Source organism: Cynocephalus volans, chromosome 13, assembly GCF_027409185.1.
Source record: "Cynocephalus volans isolate mCynVol1 chromosome 13, mCynVol1.pri, whole genome shotgun sequence".
Taxonomy (NCBI): Eukaryota; Metazoa; Chordata; class Mammalia; order Dermoptera; family Cynocephalidae; genus Cynocephalus; species Cynocephalus volans.
The window spans coordinates 88,488,807-88,511,528 of NC_084472.1; the positions used below are offsets into that span (position 1 = coordinate 88,488,807).

General features: G+C 38.4%; 1 protein-coding gene across 2 annotated transcripts; it reads left to right on the forward strand.

The window, feature by feature from the left end:
- Positions 1-4,128: 4,128 nt before the first annotated feature.
- CDKN2AIP (CDKN2A interacting protein) lies at positions 4,129-7,593 on the forward strand. Of its 2 annotated transcripts, none has more exons than XM_063077040.1 (3): positions 4,129-4,581; positions 5,056-5,186; positions 5,610-7,593. In XM_063077040.1, the coding sequence occupies exons 1-3, from the start codon at positions 4,313-4,315 to the stop codon at positions 6,956-6,958; spliced, it is 1,749 nt and encodes a 582-aa protein (XP_062933110.1). In that variant the 5' UTR covers positions 4,129-4,312; the 3' UTR covers positions 6,959-7,593. The 2 variants fall into 2 exon arrangements, with proteins under 2 accessions (XP_062933110.1, XP_062933111.1); XM_063077041.1 differs by having other exon boundaries at positions 5,056-5,155; positions 5,610-5,698.
- Positions 7,594-22,722: the final 15,129 nt, after the last annotated feature.

A 22,722-nucleotide genomic window follows, 5' to 3' on the forward strand; every position in this document is an offset into this window, starting at 1 on the left:
AAATGTATTGAAATATAACTCTGTACCCCATAAATATGTACAATCGATATGTGTCAACTAATTACTTTTTAAAAGAATTTAGATTTATGAAAATAACCACCCTCCAAAATACAGAAATGGATATTCATGCTGATATCTGCAGAGTGGGACCAGCGGTAAAAAATGGAGATTTTCTACTTTCATTTTTCTGTCTTTTTATTCTATCTAAACATATCATTTTTGCATGCATGTTTGTCTACTTCATAATTTTTTAAAATTGGACAGAACTTAAACTATGTTTACCCCTGCTCGCTAAATGTCCATTTCAAGCACTCTCTGTGCCATCAGATAGATTCCTTCCTTCTCAACTTCCCACCTCCAAACTTACAAACCTTTTTTTCTTCTACAATAGAGGAAATGTCTGTCTACCTAAGGTTACTCTCTCCACCTATATGTTGAATACCAGCCCTTCCTACTTCTTCAGAAATTGTCAGTTACCCTCTTTTTCTTCAGGACCCTCAAACTCTCCTATTTTAGGTCCCCTAACCAGCAGATCCACATGTTCAAGTTATCCCCATCTTAAATTCAAAAACTGCCTTGACCCCAGGACCTTCTTCAGCTTCCTCCCTCTCCTCTAAAACAAAATGTCTCCATTTCCTACATCTGAACTCACTCCATCTGTCTACATCACTCCAGCAAAACTGCTTTTGCCAAGCTCACCAACGGTTCCAATCTCCAAATCTAATACCAGCCTTCCTCTTACTTGATTTCTCCACAACTTCTGACACAAGGGACCGCTCTCAAAACATTTTCTTGCTTTGACTTTCAAGACACCATACCTTGTCACTGTAATTTGGCTGACCTGCGATATCATTTTGTGTAGAAGTTTTCCCTTCACCCGGAAGTCTCTCTCAAATGAAGCCATAACCTCGGCCATGACATTGGACTACAGTATTTGCTCTACACAAACCTCTGCATTCCACATTCAGACCTTCAAACCAAGTGCTTCGTTGCTTCCACAATCACATCTAGGAACAGGGACCATCGCCTTCAGGCTGTTCCATGGGAAAGCCATCTGCAGAAAGGCCAGCTTGCTGCTAGAATTTTTATGGGATTTCTTCAGAGATGATATAGCAGCAGTTTCAATGAATGTGCTTCCAGGTACGGCAGAAACCTTAAGTCTTGTGAAATGAACAGTCATTCGTGGTTTGAAACTCAGTTGGGGGTGGTGGTGGATGTTTCTCAGTTGATCAGGTTTCTAGTGGGGGTTATGGTGGGAGAGAGGCTTAGGTATCATCCTAGCACCGTTTCTGTGCTTTCTTCCCTGTGTGAGTGTAATCGTATGATCTCCCAGCATGAGCAGTGCCCACTAATCATTTCAGGAGAGTTTGAGGGTCTCTCCTATGGACTTGGCTGGATCTGGATCTCACAGGTCTGATGACTTGAGAACTAGGCCCTATGAGAGGTGTGTGTTGTGGGAAAAGGAAGTGGTATAGTGCTAGAAAAGGCCCTCTTTATGCTCATTTCTCTTCTTCTCAAGGCTAACCCATGCTGGATCCTGGCACTATATGGGCTGGTTTTTTTCCCAGATTCAGGCAGAGCCAAGAACTTCAGCTCCTAGACCTCCAGATGTAGCTAGCATTTTATATCAGCCAGCACCTCTCTTCCCCCATCTTACTCCCACACTCAGATTTTCCTAATTATCACCTAAATTCTCCTCTCACCTTTTCTCTCTGAACCTCTCCCCCAACCCAGATAGGAATTTGTCTCTGTATGGCAGGAAGGCCCTTTTTAAAAATAAATATACGATATTCTTCTCAAATTTGGGGTCCTTGTTCTATGCCATGAATCTATATGCAAAGTCAACTTTTTAAGAATCAAAAAAGAAAAAAAAATGTATCTTTCTCATCAAGCACCTGGCTTTTACAAATAAGTACTCCAACCTTCATACTATATTGTTTTTATTATAACTCTAAAAAATTATTTTGAAAATCAGGCTCTCTCTTCAAGAAGTGGAAGGCTACAGGGCAACAAGAAAAAAAGTGAGAAAATTCTTGGCTTAAAATTCACAAATATCATCTAGGTATATAACCGTAGCCCCCTTGCCAAAGAATACATAAAAGGAGAAACCACAAAATTTTTCATCTTTAAATAGCCAGATTTCTGCAATCCTTTCACCACTCTAAATTTTCAGCAATTAACTACAGAAAGGAAAAAATAGCAAAACTAGAATCAAAATCCCAAGCTTCAAAATTTTTGTGCCTCTGTTTTTATGTAGTTTCTTTTGGCATGGCAGGAAAGAGGGCAATATTATTTCCATATAATAGCTGGACTCTGTCCCAGCATGTAAACAAATCGCACGGTTTTTTTGTTAATCTTATCCGATTTTATCATCTAAAGTGACCATTTCTTGCTTGATTACTCCAATTCAAGCACTTTTATATCAAAGTCCACAAACATTAAAAGAATTTTTAACTATCCCACTGTTGGGAATATACCCAGAGGAATGGAAATCATCAAGTCGAAGGCATACCTGTTCCCCAATGTTCATCGCAGCACTCTTGACAATAGCCAAGAGTTGGAACCAGCCCAAATGTCCATCATCAGATGAGTGGATACGGAAAATGTGGTACATCTACACAATGGAATACTACTCAGCTATAAAAACTAATGAAATACTGCCATTTGCAACAACATGGATGGACCTTGAGAGAATTATATTAAGTGAAACAAGTCAGGCACAGAAAGAGAAATACCACGTTCTCACTTATTGGTGGGAGCTAAAAATTAATATATAAATTCACACACACACACACACACACACACACACACAAACGGGGGGGGGAGAAGATATCACAACCACAATTACTTGAAGATGATACGACAAGCAAACAGAAAGGACATTGTTGGGGGGGAGTAGGGGAGGGAGAAGGGAGGGAGGTTTTGGTGATGGGGAGCAATAATCAGCCACAATGTATATCGACAAAATAAAATAAAAATAAATAAATAAATAAAAAGATAACCCAAACTGCTTAAACGTGTAATAAATAAATAAATAAATAATTTTTAAAATTTCAATATTTATTCCTATTACATATCATTGATTTTTAACTTATTATTAAAATGTACTAATCTTAGAGTACACATATACCTGGAATTGGAAACCTAACAAGAAGTAAGCTGGCAATAATAGCACTCGGACATGTTGTAACTGCGGACACTACATAAAAAGGAAAAATGCAAAGAAAAAGGCAGCTCTAGGAGGCAGAGGTTTGGGGCGGTAGAGATAACCAGGCACATTTCCACTTTGCCACCGGCTATTCGTCCAGTTGGAGGTAGCACAGTTAATTTAAGGAAATAGTACCGATACAGAATGCTGTAGGTACAAAGATCTGCTGTTATCGACCAAAACCGAAAGCGAGACGAAGCAGGCATTGCCTGGGTTGAAACCCGGACCTAAGAACCTGCGGAAATCAAACCGAAGCCCTGCGGGGCGAGAACCAGCCTCAACTACTGCATTCCACACAGCAACACCCAACTGGACTAACCGTTTAACTTTACATTACTATTAACGATAACAGGCACCCCCACACTTCTAAACGCCCTCTGGGACGGGGACAGCCTCAGGACACTTCGCTTGTCTACATTCAAAACTGCGAGAAGCCTTTTCCTGACACAATCCAAAAAAAGAAAATGGAGGCGAGCTTTTGTTTATTTTGGCCCCACTCAACAACAAGCGGCTCAAGGTCTGCCAGGACGCAGCACGCTGGGACTCGGCCCGCCCTTGCCCGACGGCCGGCGCGCCCCGGCTGACTTCCCCGCCTCTACTCGCGGCGCCGCCGCGGGCCCGGGCGACGGAGGGGGGCGGCCGAAGCGTTCGCGGCGTCACAAAGCCAAGCCGGCACGCTCTCGTTTCCGCCGAGGCTCACGGCTGTCCGGGTCTTCCTCATGGGCGGCCCTCGCTCCAGGGGGAGGCGCCCAGCGCCACCCTCCTTCCCTGCCCTCCCTACTCGGGTCTCCCCTCCGCTGCTCCAAAAGGCCGCAGCGTCGCGGTAGCTCCGGCGCCCCAAAGCGTCCTGGGAGAGCCGGATCGCGCCGGAAGGACGCGCAGGCGCGGCGGCGGCGAGGTTATAAAAGGGAAGAAGCCGGCAGCGGGCGGAAGTGGGCGGTCCAGCTTCTTCGGGCGCTGTTGTTTGGTGTTTGGGCCTCACGAGGGGCGTTCTCTGGAAGGGCGCCGCTGCAGGCCGCAGTGACAGGGCCGCTTCCCCCCTCGCAGCCCTCCTCTTTCCCGGTGCAGCGTCTCCTCTCGGCCTTCGAGTCGTACAGGCCCAACATGGCGCAGGAGGTGTCGGAGTACCTGAGCCAGAACCCGCGGGTGGCCGCCTGGGTGGAGGCGCTGCGCTGCGAGGGCGAGACCGACAAACACTGGCGCCACCGCCGGGAGTTTTTGCTCCGCAACGCCGGGGATCTGGCCCCCACTGCCGGCTCTTCCGCTAACGCGGAGGAAGCTGCTGACGCCGAGAGCAGGATCCGCAGCCGGCAGCTGCAGCAGCTCGTCTCCTTTTCCATGGCTTGGGCCAACCACGTCTTCCTCGGGTGCCGGTGAGTGAGGAAGCGGCCCTAACCAGCCCTCCCTGTTTTGTCTGCCGCCCCCGAACTGGGGCCGGGAGCCCAAGGCGGGACCGGCCTCCGTGGGGAAGGGAAGTTGTGAAGCGCGGGAAGCCACAGGACCAGCTGCCCTCTAAGGGTGAGAAGGGCGTCTTTGTGAGAAGCTGACATGATCAGCAGCAGGTCCGTTGGTGTACCCGTTGCGTGGGGGGCTGCTGGTGAAGTTGTTGGCATTAAGCTGAAAACGCTTTTACGGATGGATACTAGATTTAAACGTTAGTAAGGAGGGACCCCGCCTCCCAGATCCGAGGCCATTTGTTGATGGGGTATCAGGAAACAAAGTTCTTGGCTGTTATACTTTTCTTGATTGCAACCAGGAAATGCAGTTCCTGTGGCCTGTTATTGTACACTACAAGTAATAACTTAGAAAAAAACACTCTTTAAAAGTGTCTTTTCCTTTTTTTTCAGGTACCCTCAAAAAGTTATGGATAAAATACTTAGTATGGCTGAAGGCATCAAAGTGACAGATGCTCCAATCCATACAACAAGAGACGAACTGGTTGCCAAGGTGAAGAAAAGAGGGATATCGAGTAGCAATGGTTAGCAGATCATAGATGTGAACATACATAGGAGTTTAGAACATAAGTTTGATATAATTAGGAATTGCCGTTATTACTAATTTTTTAACTAGCCAGAATTTGTATGTTATTAATCAAGTTGTAATGTTAAACCTAAACTATACCATGTCTGTGTGTTTTAGGTTCTGAATTTGATAGTTTCCTTTGCTTTTGATTTTGAAGTGTCCAATGTTGTCTGATGCTGTTAATTTTTTAATATTAGAAATTAATGATATTATTCAACACTGTTTTAAGTAATTAATGAAGTTATTTTACACTTTTTAAAGAAACCATTAGTTCTGAAATATTTTCAGTTTGTGCTTTTATATTAATGAATATCTGTCTTGTTAGCTGAAATGTATGAGGTATTCTTAGTCATATATCTTATGTTTTCCTTCTTTCTAGAAGGGGTAGAAGAGCAATCCAAAAAACGAGTCGTAGAAGGAAAAAACAGCTCTGCAGTTGAGCAAGATCATGCAAAAATTTCTGCCAAAACAGAACGTGCATCAGCTCACCAGGAAAGTAGTTCAGCGAGTATGGGGTCATCTGCCAAGTCAGAGAGTAGTGGGAGCTCAGCTCGGAGTTCTGGCATCGCCAGTCAGAACAGCTCTACAAGTGATGGAGTTCAACCTGTTTCCAGCCAAAGTAGCAGCAGCATTTCCTCTCAGGTAACAGGAGCAGGATCTGGAAAGGCTTCTGATTTAGAAGCTTCAGATAAACATGGTTCAGCAGCCTTTGTTCCTTCCTTGTTGAAATCTAGTGTTAATAGTCATGTGACCCAATCCACTGATTACATGCAACAAAGTGGATCACCTAAAAAGAGTACTTTGGAAGGCTCTTCAATCTCAGCTTCTCAAAGCAGCTCAGAGATTGAGGTGCCCTTATTGGGTTCCTCAGGAAGCTCAGAAGTAGAGTTGCCATTATTGTCTTCCAAACCTAGTTCAGAGACAGCTTCCAGTGGGTTAACATCCAAAACCAGTTCAGAGGCAAGTGTTTCATCATCAGTTTCTAAAAACAGTTCCTCATCAGGCACATCATTACTAACTTCCAAGAGCAGCTCCTCAACAAGTACATCACTGCTAACTTCCAAAAGCACTTCCCAGGTAGCTGCGTCACTGTTAGCTTCCAAGAGCAGCTCCCAGACCAGTGGATCTCTGATTTCCAAAAGCACTTCCTTAGCAAGTGTGTCTCAGCTAGCTTCTAAGAGTAGTTCTCAGACTAGCACCTCACAGTTGCCTTCTAAAAGTACTTCACAGTCAAGTGAGAGCTCTGTCAAATTCTCTTGTTGCAAGTTAACCAATGAAGATGTGAAACAGAAGCAACCTTTCTTCAATAGACTTTATAAAACGGTGGCATGGAAGTTGGTAGCTGTTGGTGGCTTTAGTCCCAATGTGAATCATGGAGAGCTCCTAAATGCAGCTATTGAGGCTCTGAAAGCAACATTGGATGTGTTTTTTGTCCCACTAAAAGAACTGGCAGATCTGCCTCAAAATAAGAGCTCTCAAGAAAGTATTGTTTGTGAATTGAGGTGCAAGTCTGTGTATTTGGGCACTGGCTGTGGAAAAAGCAAAGAAAATGCAAAAGCAGTTGCATCAAGAGAAGCATTGAAATTGTTTCTTAAGAAAAAGGTGGTGGTAAAAATATGTAAAAGGAAGTACAGAGGCAGTGAAATAGAAGATCTAGTACTCCTTGATGAAGAATCAAGGCCTGTAAATTTACCTCCAGCATTAAAACATCCTCAAGAATTACTATAGTATGTGCAAAATACCACTAAGTACAGTATCTGGTATTTGAAGAGAAGAACTGGCTTACTTTTGTACACTATAAAACACAGGCTTTCACAAATTTTGTATTGCTTTTTTCCAATTTTGCAGAAAATTTACATTCTAGTTCTCTTCACACAGTAGAAGTTGTAAATAATTTATGAATGACAGTACACATTAAAAGGTATGCATTAACAGCATACCAGTATGCTGTTTTATTTGCTGAAGAAAATACTGTCTTCTATTTTTAATGATACATTAGGTACGATGTGTAGTTCTGTAGTCTTAAAATTTTTGTACTACTTTCAATTTGGTGAAAATGTATTAAGTTGTCTACCATGCTTTTTTCCTAGTTGAGTAAACAACATCAAAGAAAAGGGGACCACAGTATTTGAATGTCTGAAAGTCTGTGAAACTTAAGGTTTTAAGAATGTTGCCCATAATGTTGAACATGTCTGTTAAAGAATAAAAGAAAAAATAGTTGCCTCAGACTATTTTTATGAGAAGTTGTAAGCATTTTATAGATATAAAGCAGTATAAAGTACTTATTGTTATTTTATTCTGAAATTGTTTAAAATTCACCATGATTTTGACCGCTGCAGATTCTTTAAGCGGGTTAATTTATGTTTGGAGGTAAAATACAATTTACACTTTTTCTTAAAGACATAAATGTGAGTTTCTATATTAAGCTTATTTTGTGACTACTATTAACAGATTGATTTGTTTCGATATTAAATGCTTTAAGCTATTTTACCTTTTCAAGAAGTTGTGTTTTTTTTCCCCTGTTAAGTCAGAACCAATTCCTACAAATATGTTTCCCCGTGCTAGTCATTGTATATTACAACCAGGTAATTTTTCGTAGTGACATATAACTTTTTATGGTTAGGGAAGTTAAAATTTTCAAATCTAGAACTAGATGGTTTTTGTGTTTACAAATCCCACAGAATAGTGGGAAGAATAGAGAACCATGTGCAGCTCTTTAATGAGCCTGTTCAGTTGAATTATATTTGTTAGTAAAGAAATGGAATTTTGTTTCTGTGGCTTAGGTAATTCGGACTGTATTATTTTATTGTGGCATATTGTTTATTTTCCTTCAAACTTCAGCCAAGAATGTTTTATCTTTGTGGCCTGGCTTTCTAGATGGCTGTTTTTAGTTGCTGCACATTGAGTAGTAACAATGTTAATGTACAGAGAAAAATCAAGAAATCACCTTTAATGGGCCAGTTGTATTGGAACAGGAAAACTGAACATAAGGAGCACAATTTAAATATGTAGAAGTTATTCCTACTTTATATTCTAAGAATAGATAAGGATACTTTGGTTCCCTTTGCTTGAATTGGAATAATCAGGGACATTTTTATTTTACCAAATAACCTTTAAAAATGTTTCGTTTCTGAAGATGTTTAATTGGATATCAAAACTGAAATCCATATTCTGCAAATGGGTTGCCTTTATATGTTGTGGGAAGCAGTAACATGAATGTATTGTGAAAGTACTTTTAATTACCTCACTTTCCTCAGTCTTGGAATGTGTGTTTTGTAGGACAGTCATTACCAGAAAAGTGGGCCAAAAATTACAAGGAATAAATTTCCATAATATATTTAATTAGGTGGTTTGAAAATTTCCTAAATTGGTTTATTTCAAGTTAATATTTGATGTGGAGGAAATCAGTGTAAAAACAAACATTCCATTTGTAAACATCTATTTGTTGTTATTGCTAAAAACAAAAAATACTCTTAGTTAACCAAAATTTTTAAATATCTGATATAGGAGAAATGCATATTTTACAGTTCCTCAGGATAGTATAGTGCAGAAAGAAACATAAGCTTTGGAATATATTATTCTTGACATAGAATCTTGGCTCTGCCACTTACTAGACATGTAACCTCTGGGAATTTAACCTTTTAAAATCTTACTTCATCTATAAAATGGGACTAATAGCTGCCTCATAGAGCTACGAAGATTAAATGAGAACATACGTTTAAAGTGCCCATCACAGGGCCGGCCTGTGGCTCACTTGGGAGAGTGGTGCTGACAACACCAAGGCCAAGGGTTTGGATCCCTGTGTAGGGATGGCCGGTTAGCTCCCTTGGGAGAGCGTGGTGATGACAATACCAAGTCGAGGGTTAAGATCCCCTTACCAATCAGTTTTTTTTTAAAGTGCCCATCACAATGCAGGTATACCATGGTTTACTAATTATATAGTTATATGTATTCCCATTTCCTCATGATCTTATGAGTAGCTATTTTCATTTGGCCTGTTTTTCAGATGAAGCTGAAACAGGTAAAGTAATTTGGTCAGAGTTCAAGCCTATAGCTGATTCCAGAACCCAAGCTCTTATTTGGATTGTTTATTATCATTGTCACCTCTATATGCTAAAATCCCCTTCAGAATGTGGTTTTCTACCAGTTTTATTAAATGACCATAACATACTTCCAAAGCCTCATTGAAATGAGTCACTTCAGAAGCTCTTCTGTTTGTTATTAATGCTTGTACATGGTACTTGCAAGTCTTTAAAGTATTCTCAGTTAGTGAATCATCCCTTATGGGTGCAGTTGGTTTGTAAAAAGACAAAAAGAAAAAAAAAACCTGCCTAGAATACTTTGCAATCAAATTTAGTGAATAAAATAGGTTGTCCAGATAGGAAATAATGATTTTTTTAAATCAATGAGGTGAGACAGTAATATCCTGAAACTGATTTTTTTTTTTTTTTTTTAAACGATAAAGTTAGAAAGTTAACTTTGAAGAATAGTACTGTAATGAATTTTTGACTGAAACTCTTGGGGCCTGATTCTGCTGCCATCCTAGGCTAATTGTTAATAAGAACGTGTAAGTCCAAGGCCTTTGATATGTATTGTCAAAAGCCTGCTCCATTTTAAATTATGTATGAAAGAGCTGTTGTTTTCCATGCCAAGTGCAGCTTTGCTTGGTACGAATTTCTCCTCGCTGTTTGGATGCTTGAGTAACTTCAGTGAGAAGGTAACTGAAGCAAGCAGCAACTGGAAACCATGTCAGTCCCACAGGTGTAGTGTTAGTACTGTAATTTAAGGGGTAATTTGTGGGCTTTGTCCTCAAAAATTGTACTAAAGTCCTATATTGACCCACTTTCTAGACTGGCAAATCTATGGCTATCAATTTCTGCATGATTTTCAAAAACTTTCCTGTGATTATAAAAGAAATTACTTCATTTTCTACCATTTGAACAAAAATAGATAAATGCAAGGGTTTTATGCCTGTTATTTTCCAACTATTCCCCCCCAATAAATATATTAATAGATTGTTCACTTTTCCTTGGCATACCTGAGCACAGCTTGGGTGCTATCCAGCTAGAACCATTCCTTTTTCCCTTTCTGATTTCCAGCTTCAATATCTCTCTACTTTTCTGTTTCCTTCCTTTAAAAAAAAAAAAATATATATATATATTAAAAATACAGAAAGATCATTATCTAAAAATGAATATTAATTTTTAAAGTTCTCTTTTTCTGTTGCTTTGCTATTTATCCAGTGAGAAGAAATAGTGTAGTTAGTGGACAAGACCCAAAACTAAATTGGCCTTAACTTGAAAGCAAAAAAAAAGTAATACTAAACACAAAGGTATAGCTGTAGGACGTTATTTTTAGTAAAAATTAGAGATTTCATATGCCAGTACTTAACAATCAGAAATATTCTTTGTGATTTTGAAACTCTGTAGAGTAGAATCAGAATCCTTGGAAGTCACCAGGAAGCAAACAAACTAAATAATATAAAAACAATATCCTGAACTATAAAACTACTGGTATGAGCCAATCTTGATCTCCATTCTAACAGTGTTAAGAGGGTGGGAAATTCAATTATTTGAATTGAATTTCAAGTATTTGAAAGGTGGGGGTTTTAAGAGGTGATTAGATTGTGAGGACTGTGCCCTTGTTGCCAGCCAGAAGAAGGCCTTCACCAGATGGGCCTCCTGGACCATGGACTTCCCAGCCCCTGAAACTAAGAAATAAATTTCATTCCTTTATAAATTACCCAGTTTCAGGTATTCTGTTTTAAGCAACAGAAATAGACTATATCAAAGTGGGACAATTATATATAATGTGTATAACTTGAAATGAAAAGGAATGTAAAAACATGCACAAAAAGGTGGAGTGGCAGGATAAGAATCACTTAGTGTTTTCCTTATACTGTTTTCAATGTAAATCAATTTACCAGGGCTTGGACACTTTGAAATGATAAAACTTGAATTCTGAATATGTGATCAGTGGTTTTCAAGCTTTATTTTAGTCATATTTCTTCAAAGAAAAAGTGGCATTGTGTAGTAAAACACGAACAGAACTACATTGGTCAAGGGGGGGTGGCTATACCCCACAACTGAATTCCCTCTACCTTTCATTCTCAATTTCTGAGGCACCTCCTTGGACTATAAGCGGAAGGGGATTTAGCAACCATGAGGCCCAGTATCAATAGCCAGCTTCCTTCTGCAACAGGTATTAGAGTGGAGGTAGGCAGAAGCTGCCACTTTACCACAAAATGGAACTAATCTGTTTTTAAGTAATAAGCCATATTTGAATTTGTAGTTGGTGGGGACTCAGTTCAGGCTTAAGGTACCATTACATAAGTTAACATTTACATAACACTAAGAAATATCTGCCTTTTATTTATTACCTTCTTTACTCTGATGTACAATTGCAGAAGTCTGTAAAGTCCATACACATAAAGTCCAATAATTATTCATTGAATGCCCATATAACAATTACCTAGGTCAAAAAATAAATTAGCAGGGATTCAAAGCCAGTGTTCTTATAGAAGACTAAATGATGGCTTGGTTCTAATTTGGGGCACTAAATGTGAATGCCAATGAGATATGCTTTCCCATGATAAATGTTTCCTATATTCCAGAAAATAGTAAGTGTAATCACACTTTGAGGAAAATATGAGAAATTTTGTATTTAACTGCTGAAATTAGGAAGCTTCTAAACTCATAAACTTTAAATGAAACTGCTGAAATATCTGAAGTAATCATTGGAAAGTATTTTCTAGACATTCTATTTGTAGAAAGCAAAGGGACAATTTACAGAGATAAAGATGTAATCAGTGATGTAATGAATGTTGACACAAATATCTTATGAATCCTGTCTTATTACTCTTCATCATTTGCATATTATTTAATAATTTTCTATACGTACTAGCTAAGCAAAAAATAAAAATTATTCTCATGGCATAAAAGTTAACAGTTCTAGGGAAGCATTTCTAGTTTATCTCAGCTTTGTGCACTCATAGTGGATGATACTAACAAAGTTATCTCACATGCTCAACAACCTGCAATTTGGAAACCAAAATGGGGTAGAAGTGTGTGTACCTTTCTGTCCTTATTTTTTCATTTCAAAATAATATTAATGCAGTTAACAAGATACATATGATATGGGTAAAATAAGGATACTATTTTGAAAACATTCATTTCTTTCTCCTGTAATTCACATTCTCTAACAGTCATTCTGCCGTTATGGCTAATATAGGGAAAGAGAAGGATAAAGTAACTTTAGCAGAGTCTATATCAGGGAGAGGAAGAAAGTGAAAATCCACCTGTTCTGGTCCTGGTAAATTTTAAGGGGGAGGTTGAAGAAGCAGGCATTTGAGACACGTGAGTTCTGACCTCTACTGTATGGCTTGAATTTCACCTGTGTCTATGTTGCAGAAGTGGGAGTAATGACAATTTCCATCCAATGAGCCTGCTTCTTTTACCCCCTGACTGTAATCAAAGAATATATCCTTAGTAGGGTCCAAGAGAGCAAAGCAAAGAGGGCTTGAGTAAGAAATACTGAAGGCATCAGAAACTTAAATCCAGAGCCACTGAGTTGTACAACACCAGGGGAGCCATTCACATGGAATACAATGGGTGTCATTTAACAATAAATGGTGACCTTTGGAATTGTGGAACAAGGTGATCCTTTCTGGAATCCCTGAGATTGTTGTATAAGTAAACTTATTAGAAAAATCTTAAAGTAATTTGGAATAGGGCCGGCCCGTGGCTCACTCGGGAGAGTGTGGTGCTGATAAAGTAATTTGGAATAAATAATAATAGTATGGTTCCATAAAGCTTGGATAGCATGTAAATTCTAACGAACTGTTCTTGGAGGTAGCATATGCTAAAGTTATTTGCTGATGCTGGGGGCACTATGTAAACCTGGTCATCAATTACTTTGCCCAACACATTCTTCTACAAGAGGAATTATTTCAAGATAATAGCCTAAAATCAAGTCATATGAGGTAAAGTAAGGCGGTAATGTTACGGGGTTTTGTTTTTTTTTTTCCTATTCACCAACCTTGGGGGAAATTCAGGAACTAGGCAGATGAAGAATTACATCAGCTCAGGTATGGAATAAAAAACCGAGTATCTGCTTTGTGTTCTCTCCTACAGATAGTGTACCTTAATTTTTTATATCGTTTGCTTCTGAAAATTCGGTGTAAACCCACCGTCTCTTGCTCAGTTTCCCTTCATCTTTCTCTTTCTTTTACCTACTGATTTTCCTTGGTGGTTACCTTTTGCTGGTGTAAGCTAATACAAATGAATAAAGACTTTAAGATTTATACTTTCTGGAACCATGGAAGATGGTTATTTCATAAACTATGGAAGATAATACTTCAGAAGTCATATCAATTTGAGTGTGATGTTGGTTCTGGGAGAATAAAGACAATATTGCTGACTCCTTTTGATCTGGGTCAGTATAAAGCAAGAGGTGAAAAGATTGATACACAGAAAATAATAAGTTCAGCTCAGTTTTGTTCCCATGAAAGAGATCTGTGATTTTTTGTAGACTTTGGTGGTTTTTTAGAATTTAAAATTTTATCCCTTCTTATTGTAAGGAGATCTATGCCACCATATATCAAAGCAAATGGATATGGAGTCTCGACCTATAGCAGACAAACTAAAATAACATTAATAGCGTATTGGTTTTGAATTGCTGTAACAAATCATCACAAATTTGGTGGCTTGAACAACACAAGTCTAGGTTAGAAGTCCAATGTGGGTCTCACTAGACTCAAGATATCAGCAACTCTGTGTTCCCTTCTGGAGGCTCTAGGAATTTGATCCCTTTCCTTTTCCAGGTTCTAGAAGCCATTTACATTCCTTGGCTCATGGTCCTCTTCCTCCATTTTCAAAGTTAGCAATGGTGGGTTGAGTACTCACATCACATCACTCTGACCTTGCTTTGACTGTCACGTATCTTTTTCTGACCCTGATTTCTCTGCCTCCCTCTTCTACTTTTTCTGCCTCCTTTTCCCCCACTTATAAAGATCTTTGTGATTATATTGTGTTCACCCAGATAATCTCCCTATTTTAAGATGACCTGATTAGCAATTTTAAGTCAATCATCTGCAAACTTAATTCTCTTTTGCCATATAATGGAACATATTCACAGGTTCTGGGGATTAGGACATTGCTGTGAGCCATCCTACATGATAAAATACATCAAAGTTAACTGGTTTATTTAAAAGACATTGTCAGTATTAAAGGTGTTTTTGATGCATGTTCCCGGTATGGGTTGGCTCGATTTAATTTTGTTATTAATCTTTCTTGTTAGTGATGTGTGCATGGACCCATTGTGGCTGTGGTCATGCTCTTGTACATGTGGAATGAAGTTATTATGTTAGATTTCTATCCACATCCCCCAGGGAGGTGGCGGGTCCCAGTGCAGTGGTGTTTACAATTATTTGATCATTAACCAGTTACAGATTTCTTTGTTTTCCCCATTCCCACAGTTTCACTTGACTTAACAAGAACATGTTGTTTCCCTAGTAATAATAAGAATGATATAGTGTGTTTTTGTTAGTTTGAGTAGGATCATTTAACTTTTCATTTTGTCCCCGGTGCTGTTCCCTGGAGTCTATTGGCAGGGAAATAAAAGGTATAAACATTGTGATTTTGATTATAAATTAAAATGATCAGTATAGAGTATAAACAACATTAAATTGTTAGCCATAACTAATCAATGTTATTAAAATTAAGTGTAGTAAGTATAAGTAAGATTTAAAAGGGGTTAAATTGTAAGCTAAGAAGGTTAAGGTTTATGATTCAGACTGAAAGTCTGATGTTTTAAAGCCAAGCATGTTGCTGTTGTATAGTTTCCTGGCCACAAGCCACAGGCTTTGGGGTGAACTATTGATGCACGTGTTTTTGTCACAGCGTGAGTGCTTTAGAACATTTTGACCTTTCCTTTTCAATAAAAACAAAATAGACAATGTTTTGATTAAAAGATAAATCATCTTGTAAAAAATTAAGTAACAAAGATATAAATAAAGCAAGATTCATGTGGTTTTCGTCCACACTTGCACTAGACATCTGTGGTCCGTCTTTTCCTTTTCACCGAATCCACACCACCTACTCAGGTCTAACGAATCCTGCGGAGCTGGTCTCCAGCAGGACACAGACATCTTTGGGGGTCCATTATTCTGCCTACCACATTGAGATTTGAATTCACCACCATCATCACCACCATTTATCTTTAAGTGTTGGCTTTCTAACTTCATAAGTGACACGTGTTGACTGCCTTTCTCCTGAGTAAGATACAGTATGGGAAGTGATACAGTTTAAAACTGAGTTCTGCAATGCAACTTAATAAATTGCTGTAATATGCATATAATTATTTTAAATCATGTGTGGCCACAAGTAGTTTCTCTGCCATTTAATCCTGAAAGTCTAATAAGGTAGCCTCTTTATACTCTAGGTATCCCCACATAAGAAAGGCTTTTACTAAGTGTCAAGTAACATAAGTAAAATGTCAGTTGCAATGGCAGAAAAATTGCTTGAGAATTTTTCAAGACTTCTTTAGGCATAGTAAACTAAGTAGAATCACAACTTTGCCATAATGAGGCAAGAGGGTGTGGTAATAGCAATAAATAAGGGCTCTATGAGGGTACTTCAAAAAGTTCATGGAAAAAATAGACTTAAAAGATAATATGAATCTTTCTGTGAACCTTGTGAAGTACCCCCATATGGCTAGCCTCATTTACTTATTGCCTGACGCTGACTTCATAAATGTTAAATGTCAATTTCTCATTGCTGAGCAAATTCATCCTAAATTTATGGCTTTCAAGTATAGCTAGACAAATAGCCAAAGGCACATACAAGGCACTTCTAAAAGCTTGTGGAAAAATAGAATTAAAAGATTATACCAGTCTTTCCATAAACTTTTTGAAGTACCCTTATATAATTATTAAAACACTCAATTGTACATTCTATAGCCATAACAGATAAATACATCCTAGGCATTTTATTTATTTTTAATTTTACATATTTATGGGGTACAGTGTGTTGTTTCAATTATCCTAGGCATTTTAAAAATCACATCGATTAAATATCTAGATTTCAGATAACAGCACATGTTTCACTCCAGACAATATGTATAAAACTAGGGATTTTTTTTTTTAAAGAAATTTATGATTTCTTTTTTTCCAATTTTATTTTATTTTATTAAGTTTTGAGAAATTTATGAATCCCTATTTTATTTTATTTATTTCAAAGAATTCCCCTTGGAAGGAATATATTTTATTATTTTACTACTCAAAACAATATTGTAACACATCTTTTGGAATTGCATTTTGTTCATGAAGCATGTTCTTTGAAATTGCTTTCGTGATTTAGTAATAGAAAGTATTTGTATTTTGTGGATTGATTTGATTTTTACTTTTACTTGCGGTTAGGGTACAAAGTTCATTAATCAGATGGGGCCTCAAAATTCCCCATCAGTTTTGATGATTCACAAGCCCCCACTCAAGGGTTCATGTGTCATTTGCCAACTGGTTTAACACAAAACTTGTTCAATCTTACCATTTCTTGAGTGCCTATATAAAATAGGGTTCTCTTGTTGCAAGCTTCAGAAATTAACTCTAAAACAGCAAAACAAACAAACAAAAAACCCAATTATTGAAAGGATACTGGGTAGCTCATTGAATCGAAGCACAAGTTAAACAACTGATCTCAAGAATCTAGGCAGCAGAAACAGTTTCATCAAGGCACTGCCATCAAAACAATTCAGTTTCAACCATTTTCGGTTATTTTACTTAACTCAAGCTTCCTATTCTCAGGGAAAAGAGTCCAAATGGCTGAGCTTAGGTTACATGTGTACCTCCAGGGAGAAGGGTTTTAGTGCATGACTAACTTATCTTCAATCAATAAATGACCAGAAAGACACAATCTGGATAAATCAAATTTTACTCCTTCAAAGGATAAAGAATGACATTGGCACAGTCAAAACACTCGACAAAGAGATCATCAATATTCTCCAAAGGCAAAGAGAAGACTTCTGGACCCCAATTGTTGACAGATAATATTTGAGTTAGTGAGGGTCACATCAGACCTCTGAAAGCTTAGCTGCAACTCTCGGGCTCACCTTCATGTAGCGGATGCTAAGGTCTGAGATACAGCCTTGTCTGGTTATATGCTGAAGGCCACCATACCTGGATCCGATGCACCCCATATCAGAGTTACACCCTATACACTACCATTTCTAGGGTTCAATATGTAGTACTTTAGGCCCGGAAAAACTTCATCTATTGCTCTCAGTTTTTCCAAGATAACATGGTTTGAGGCAAAAACATACTTGAATTCAAAGCTGTGGGACCAGAACAATGTCAGTTACTTATCCGTCCCTGGGAGTTAGGCAACAGGCTCTTGAACCAGATAAAGAGCCTATCCTGAGCTGGGCATCTTGACTGACATCCCCGTTGGGACCATAGAGTTGGGTATGGGACAGGGTGGTAGTGGTGGGGACAGTTTCCAAAGTTCTCATTGCCTCAGAAATAATTCTCCAGAGGGATGTTTTAGCCACAAAAAGGGAGAGATGTGTTGGTCAGGACAAAATAGCTATCCCATGTGATGACTCGCTTTGAATAAGCAGCTACTGAGACATCCAACGAGTTCTTGCCATGGCCCACACTATAAGAAGATAGTCATTAAAGTCAGCCAGTTACTCCAAGAACTGGAGTACACTCTCTCCTCATTCTCAAAGTATTTTTCCCATTTCCTCAAATTTGGGGGGATTCCCAACGAATCCCCCAAACAGTAGTGCTCCAGAAAGAAAAATGGTCAAGGGATTTGCCTCAGAAACTCTCCTAAACAACCTACCAGAATAGGTTGGTGCTGGTTTCTTTCCCACAACGGAGTTTCCTCCCCCTGGTTCCTGTGGTGTCCTTTCTACTGGATTTTAAGATGCTGTCACATCCAGCTGAAGCAGCTCTTAGTTGCCAATGCTGCTAATATGGGCACCTTTCATGCCAGATGTCTATTGATTAAACCATTAGAAATTGACCACTGGAAGGTGTCAACAGTCTTTCCTCACAGTCTACTTGGTCTCCCTTGGTTTCCTACCCTAATTTTTTGGTCATCACTGTCATACTGGGAAAGTTATTTTCACTAACATAATCTCTAATGTTTTATTCTATTCTAACAGAGAGATGGCAATAACAAACACAGTGCATGCCATTAAATCTGATATAATCTGTAAAAAGAGTAAATCAATCTTCCCTATTATATCACTAGTGAAAAATTACTTGTGATATAACTCACAGCCAATAAGTGACACATTAATGAGAATTGCTGCCTCCTCAAGAGATGAGGGAGTCGGCCTCATAGGATTATGCTCTTTTAGACAAGGTCTATCTCAGGGGGGTATGGTAGCAGCATAGCTCTTTAGTTTTCTTCCACTCTCCATGAGAAAGTCGTAATATTCTAGGCAACATCCTGTTTTTAGGAGCTGATTGGAACACTTAGCACACAGGAAACCAGTAACTATTGAATGTCAATGAGGTACATGACATTACCTAGCACATCCTACCTAAGCACAGGGTGACTTATTTCTTAAGCACTCATCCTAACATCAAGTGTAAGCATGTCCTCCAAAATATTTAATCTGCAAAAACAAAAGGATCCTTGTCCCTGAAACCTAGCAGCTTGAGGAACCCTGAAGTATGTAGCAGGCATAATCTTATATTCTTAGACTCTATAGGTAATATTATGAGCCAACAAAGAGCAATCTGAAAATTGAAACCAAACATTACTCTATGAATTATAAACAGTGGCAACAATTTTTAAGAAAAATGAGTTCTATGAAGCAAGAGCTCAAAGCAGAGATATATTAGCTGAAGGAAGAAAGAATGAGCAACAGAAATACATAAAACAATCTGGAGGAACTCAGGAAATAGGTAGAAAAAAAGAGTAAAGTCATCACAGAAATGAAAAAAAAAACTTGAAGAAGCACAGAGAGAATAGATACTGCTGATGTCACAGGAGCACAGAGAGTAGAAAGCACAAAAATAGGTAAAGGGAAATGTAAATCAGGAGTCAAAAAAGATTAGAGAGAAAATAGACAAAGGAGATTAATCTTAAGCATGATCAGAGTCTCCAAAAAAGAAAGTTGACATAGTTGAACAGAAGAAATATTTATTATTTCAAGAAAATTTGTATGATATAAAAGCAAGCCAGAATAAATATACTGAAAGAGTACACCGCATTCCCAGGAAAACTGACCTATAGTACTAAATATTTACATATATCTTTTTTTATTTTATTATTATTTTTATTTATCATTATACAATGCAGTTGATTTTCGTGGCCCTTTACCACTTCCTTCCTTTCCACCCTCCCTCTCCTTTTTTTATTTATTAAGAATATTCATGCATATATCTTAATGAAGTCATGAGACTTCAAAGATTTGAAAAAAAAGGGATACTTTGAATGTCCAGGCAAAAATATCAAATCATGTATACGAAAAAACTCAGGGTGACCTCAGACTTCTTCACAGCAACATTCAGCACCAGAAGACATGAAGAAAAAAAATGTGACTGAAGAATTTTATATCAGGCAAACAATGATTCCAATATAAAGGAAATAGATGAACAATTTTTAATATCTAAGAACTGAAGAACAGAGATCACACACCCTGTGGTACGTGATCCACCAGCCCAGCAGAGTACAAGCTGACCAGAAAGGTGGATCCCCGGAGAAGCCCAAGACCCGAGGCAACCACACACACAAGACACTAGAGGCCAACTGAGCAGTCACGGCGGGAGCCATACCAAATTGGCAACCACAGCAACATCCTAGTTAGTTATTAGTCTCAAACCGGTGGACTGTGAAACCCCCTGCCACAATGAATAAACACCAAAAAAAAGACACCAGAAATACAAAAAATCAAGAAAGTACACCACCAAAAGTTAATAAATCTCATACTCTAGATCCTATAGAACAAGAAGCCCTTGAAATAACTGACAAGGAATTTCGAGTGATAATTCTAAGGAAACTGAATGAGATACAAGAAAACTCAGCTAGACATCATGATGAAATGAGGAAAAGTATACAGGATCTGAAAGAGGAAATATACAAGGAAATCAATGTCCTGAAAAAAAATGTAGCAGAACTTGCTGAACTGAAGAAGTTATTCAGCGAAATAAAAAACACAACGGAGAGTTTAACCAGCAGGCTTGTCGAAGTTGAAGAGAGAACCTCTGAACTTGAAGATGGGCTGTTTGAAATAACACAAGCAGACAAAAAGAAAGAAAAAAGAATCAAGGACATGGAAGAAAATCTGAGAGAGATATCAGACAACCTCAAGCGCTCAAATATTCGAGTCATGGGTATTCCAGAAGGGGAGGAAAATGGAGATTCCATTGAAAACATATTCAACAAAATAGTGGCAGAAAACTTCCCAGGTATAGGAAAAATCACAGATCTTCACATCCAGGAAGCTCAACGATCTCCAAACGTATTCAACCCAAAAAGGCCTTCTCCAAGACATGTCATAGTCAAATTGGCAAAACTCAGAGACAAAGAGAGAATCTTAAAAGCTGCAAGAGAGAAGCGTCAAATCACCTATAAGGGAGCCCCAATCAGGTTAACATCAGACTTTTCATCACAAACCCTAAAAGCCAGAAAGGAATGGGATGATATTTTCAAAATACTAAAAGACAAAGATTGCCAGCCAAGAATACTCTACCCTGCAAGGCTATCCTTCCGAAATGAGGGGCAAATAGTATATTTCTCAGACAAACAAAAACTGCGGGAGTTCACTACCACAAGACCACCCTTACAAGAAATCCTCAAGGGAGTACTGGGTTTGGTTCCTGAAAAATAACTGAAGGAAGATTGTCCCCAAGAACCTTGCATAAGTAATGTACTATGGGAATCTTTAACTAGCAAGAGATAACTGAGAAAACTATAGCAAAGGGACTGGAAACAACTATTGACTCTTTTTAACAGAATGAGAAAGATTAAAGCAAACTTGGAGATAAAGTAACAAAAAATAAAGTAAATATTTTATTTTCTGACAATGTAGAAATGATATAACTAATAAATTTGGGGGTAATAGGAAGAAAAACTTGAGTGGAAATAAGTGTAGTCACTTTTAATAGATAAAGTCAAAGTTTAGCATTCAATGCTGGCAAATCAAATAATGGAGAGTTTTTTTTTTTTAAGCAATCAAAAGTAAACACTGAGAAAGATAATCAAGTAAATTTGGTAATAGCATACATAATTAACTAAATTTGAGAATAGTACAGTATATATAAAATAGTGTGTACATATATAACTGTAAGGAATTAGTAGATATGGTCTAAAGAAGTGAGAGGTTTAACACATAATATAAAGTTATGTCATAAGGTAAACTCTGGGGGAAAAAAGTCCAACTTTGGCTACCTATCAAAAGAAAAACACACATAAAAAATAGATCATAAAGTGACATCTTGGAAAAGATAGAAAAAGAGAAAGCCCAAAATAAAATAATAGGACAGAACCAACACCAAACGTATCTGTCACATCAAAAACTGTAAATGAATAAACTTACCTATTTAAAGAATACAATTTTCACGTTGAATCACAAAGCAAAATACAACTCTGTGCTGCATTTAGGAGAACAACTAAAAAAAAAGTATGGAGAAAGTTTGAAAATAAAAGGATAAGCAAAAATATATCAATAAAATTTAAAAAATATATTAAATGAGGTAATATGTGCAGAGTGCTCACAACACTATCTTGCACATAGTAAGTACTATTAAAATGTTGACCAGAAAAACCCCAGCCACTGCTGAGGCCCTGCCAGAGTGACAGGTAGCCACACAGAACACAGGCAAGTGAGCCCTGCCTCTGAGAGACCCTCCCCGCTGCCACTGAGGTGCTGCTGGAGCAAAAGGCAGCCTCACAGTCAACAACACTCCTTGCTGCTGCTGCTGCAGACATCAGTATGAAATGAGTGGACTGTGACAGCCACCGCCACAGCAACTGCAGCCATAAAGACAGCTCACTGCCATAACAGCAGCCACTGCTACTTAATAGGTTACCTGGTGACCACTCATTGGTATAGACAGAAGGAGTGTTACCAGCAGAGCCTAGGGAAAGAGGAAAGAAAAAAGAGAAAACCCACCCAGAGTCACTCATTCAAATTGAGGAGCACTAGTAAACCCCAGTGCACCCATCAGGGTCAGGGTTAGCTAGCCAGGATGCCAACAGTCTCACCCAACAACACCCACCATAACTTAAAAGTGACAAGACTCCAAGGCACTACCCCCCCAAAATTTGAGAGCTGCCCATATCATGATGAACCAACATAGTATCACCAACCTCAGCAAGGAAATTCAAGTGTTCCAAAGACTAGGTCACAGATGCACTCTCACACAACTCCAACACCAAATTCAGCCAAAGTACCTACACAGAGACTATACTACTGCATTTACCTGGAATCAATACTAAAACATCTCACTTAACCATCATTATGAAACACATCTACAA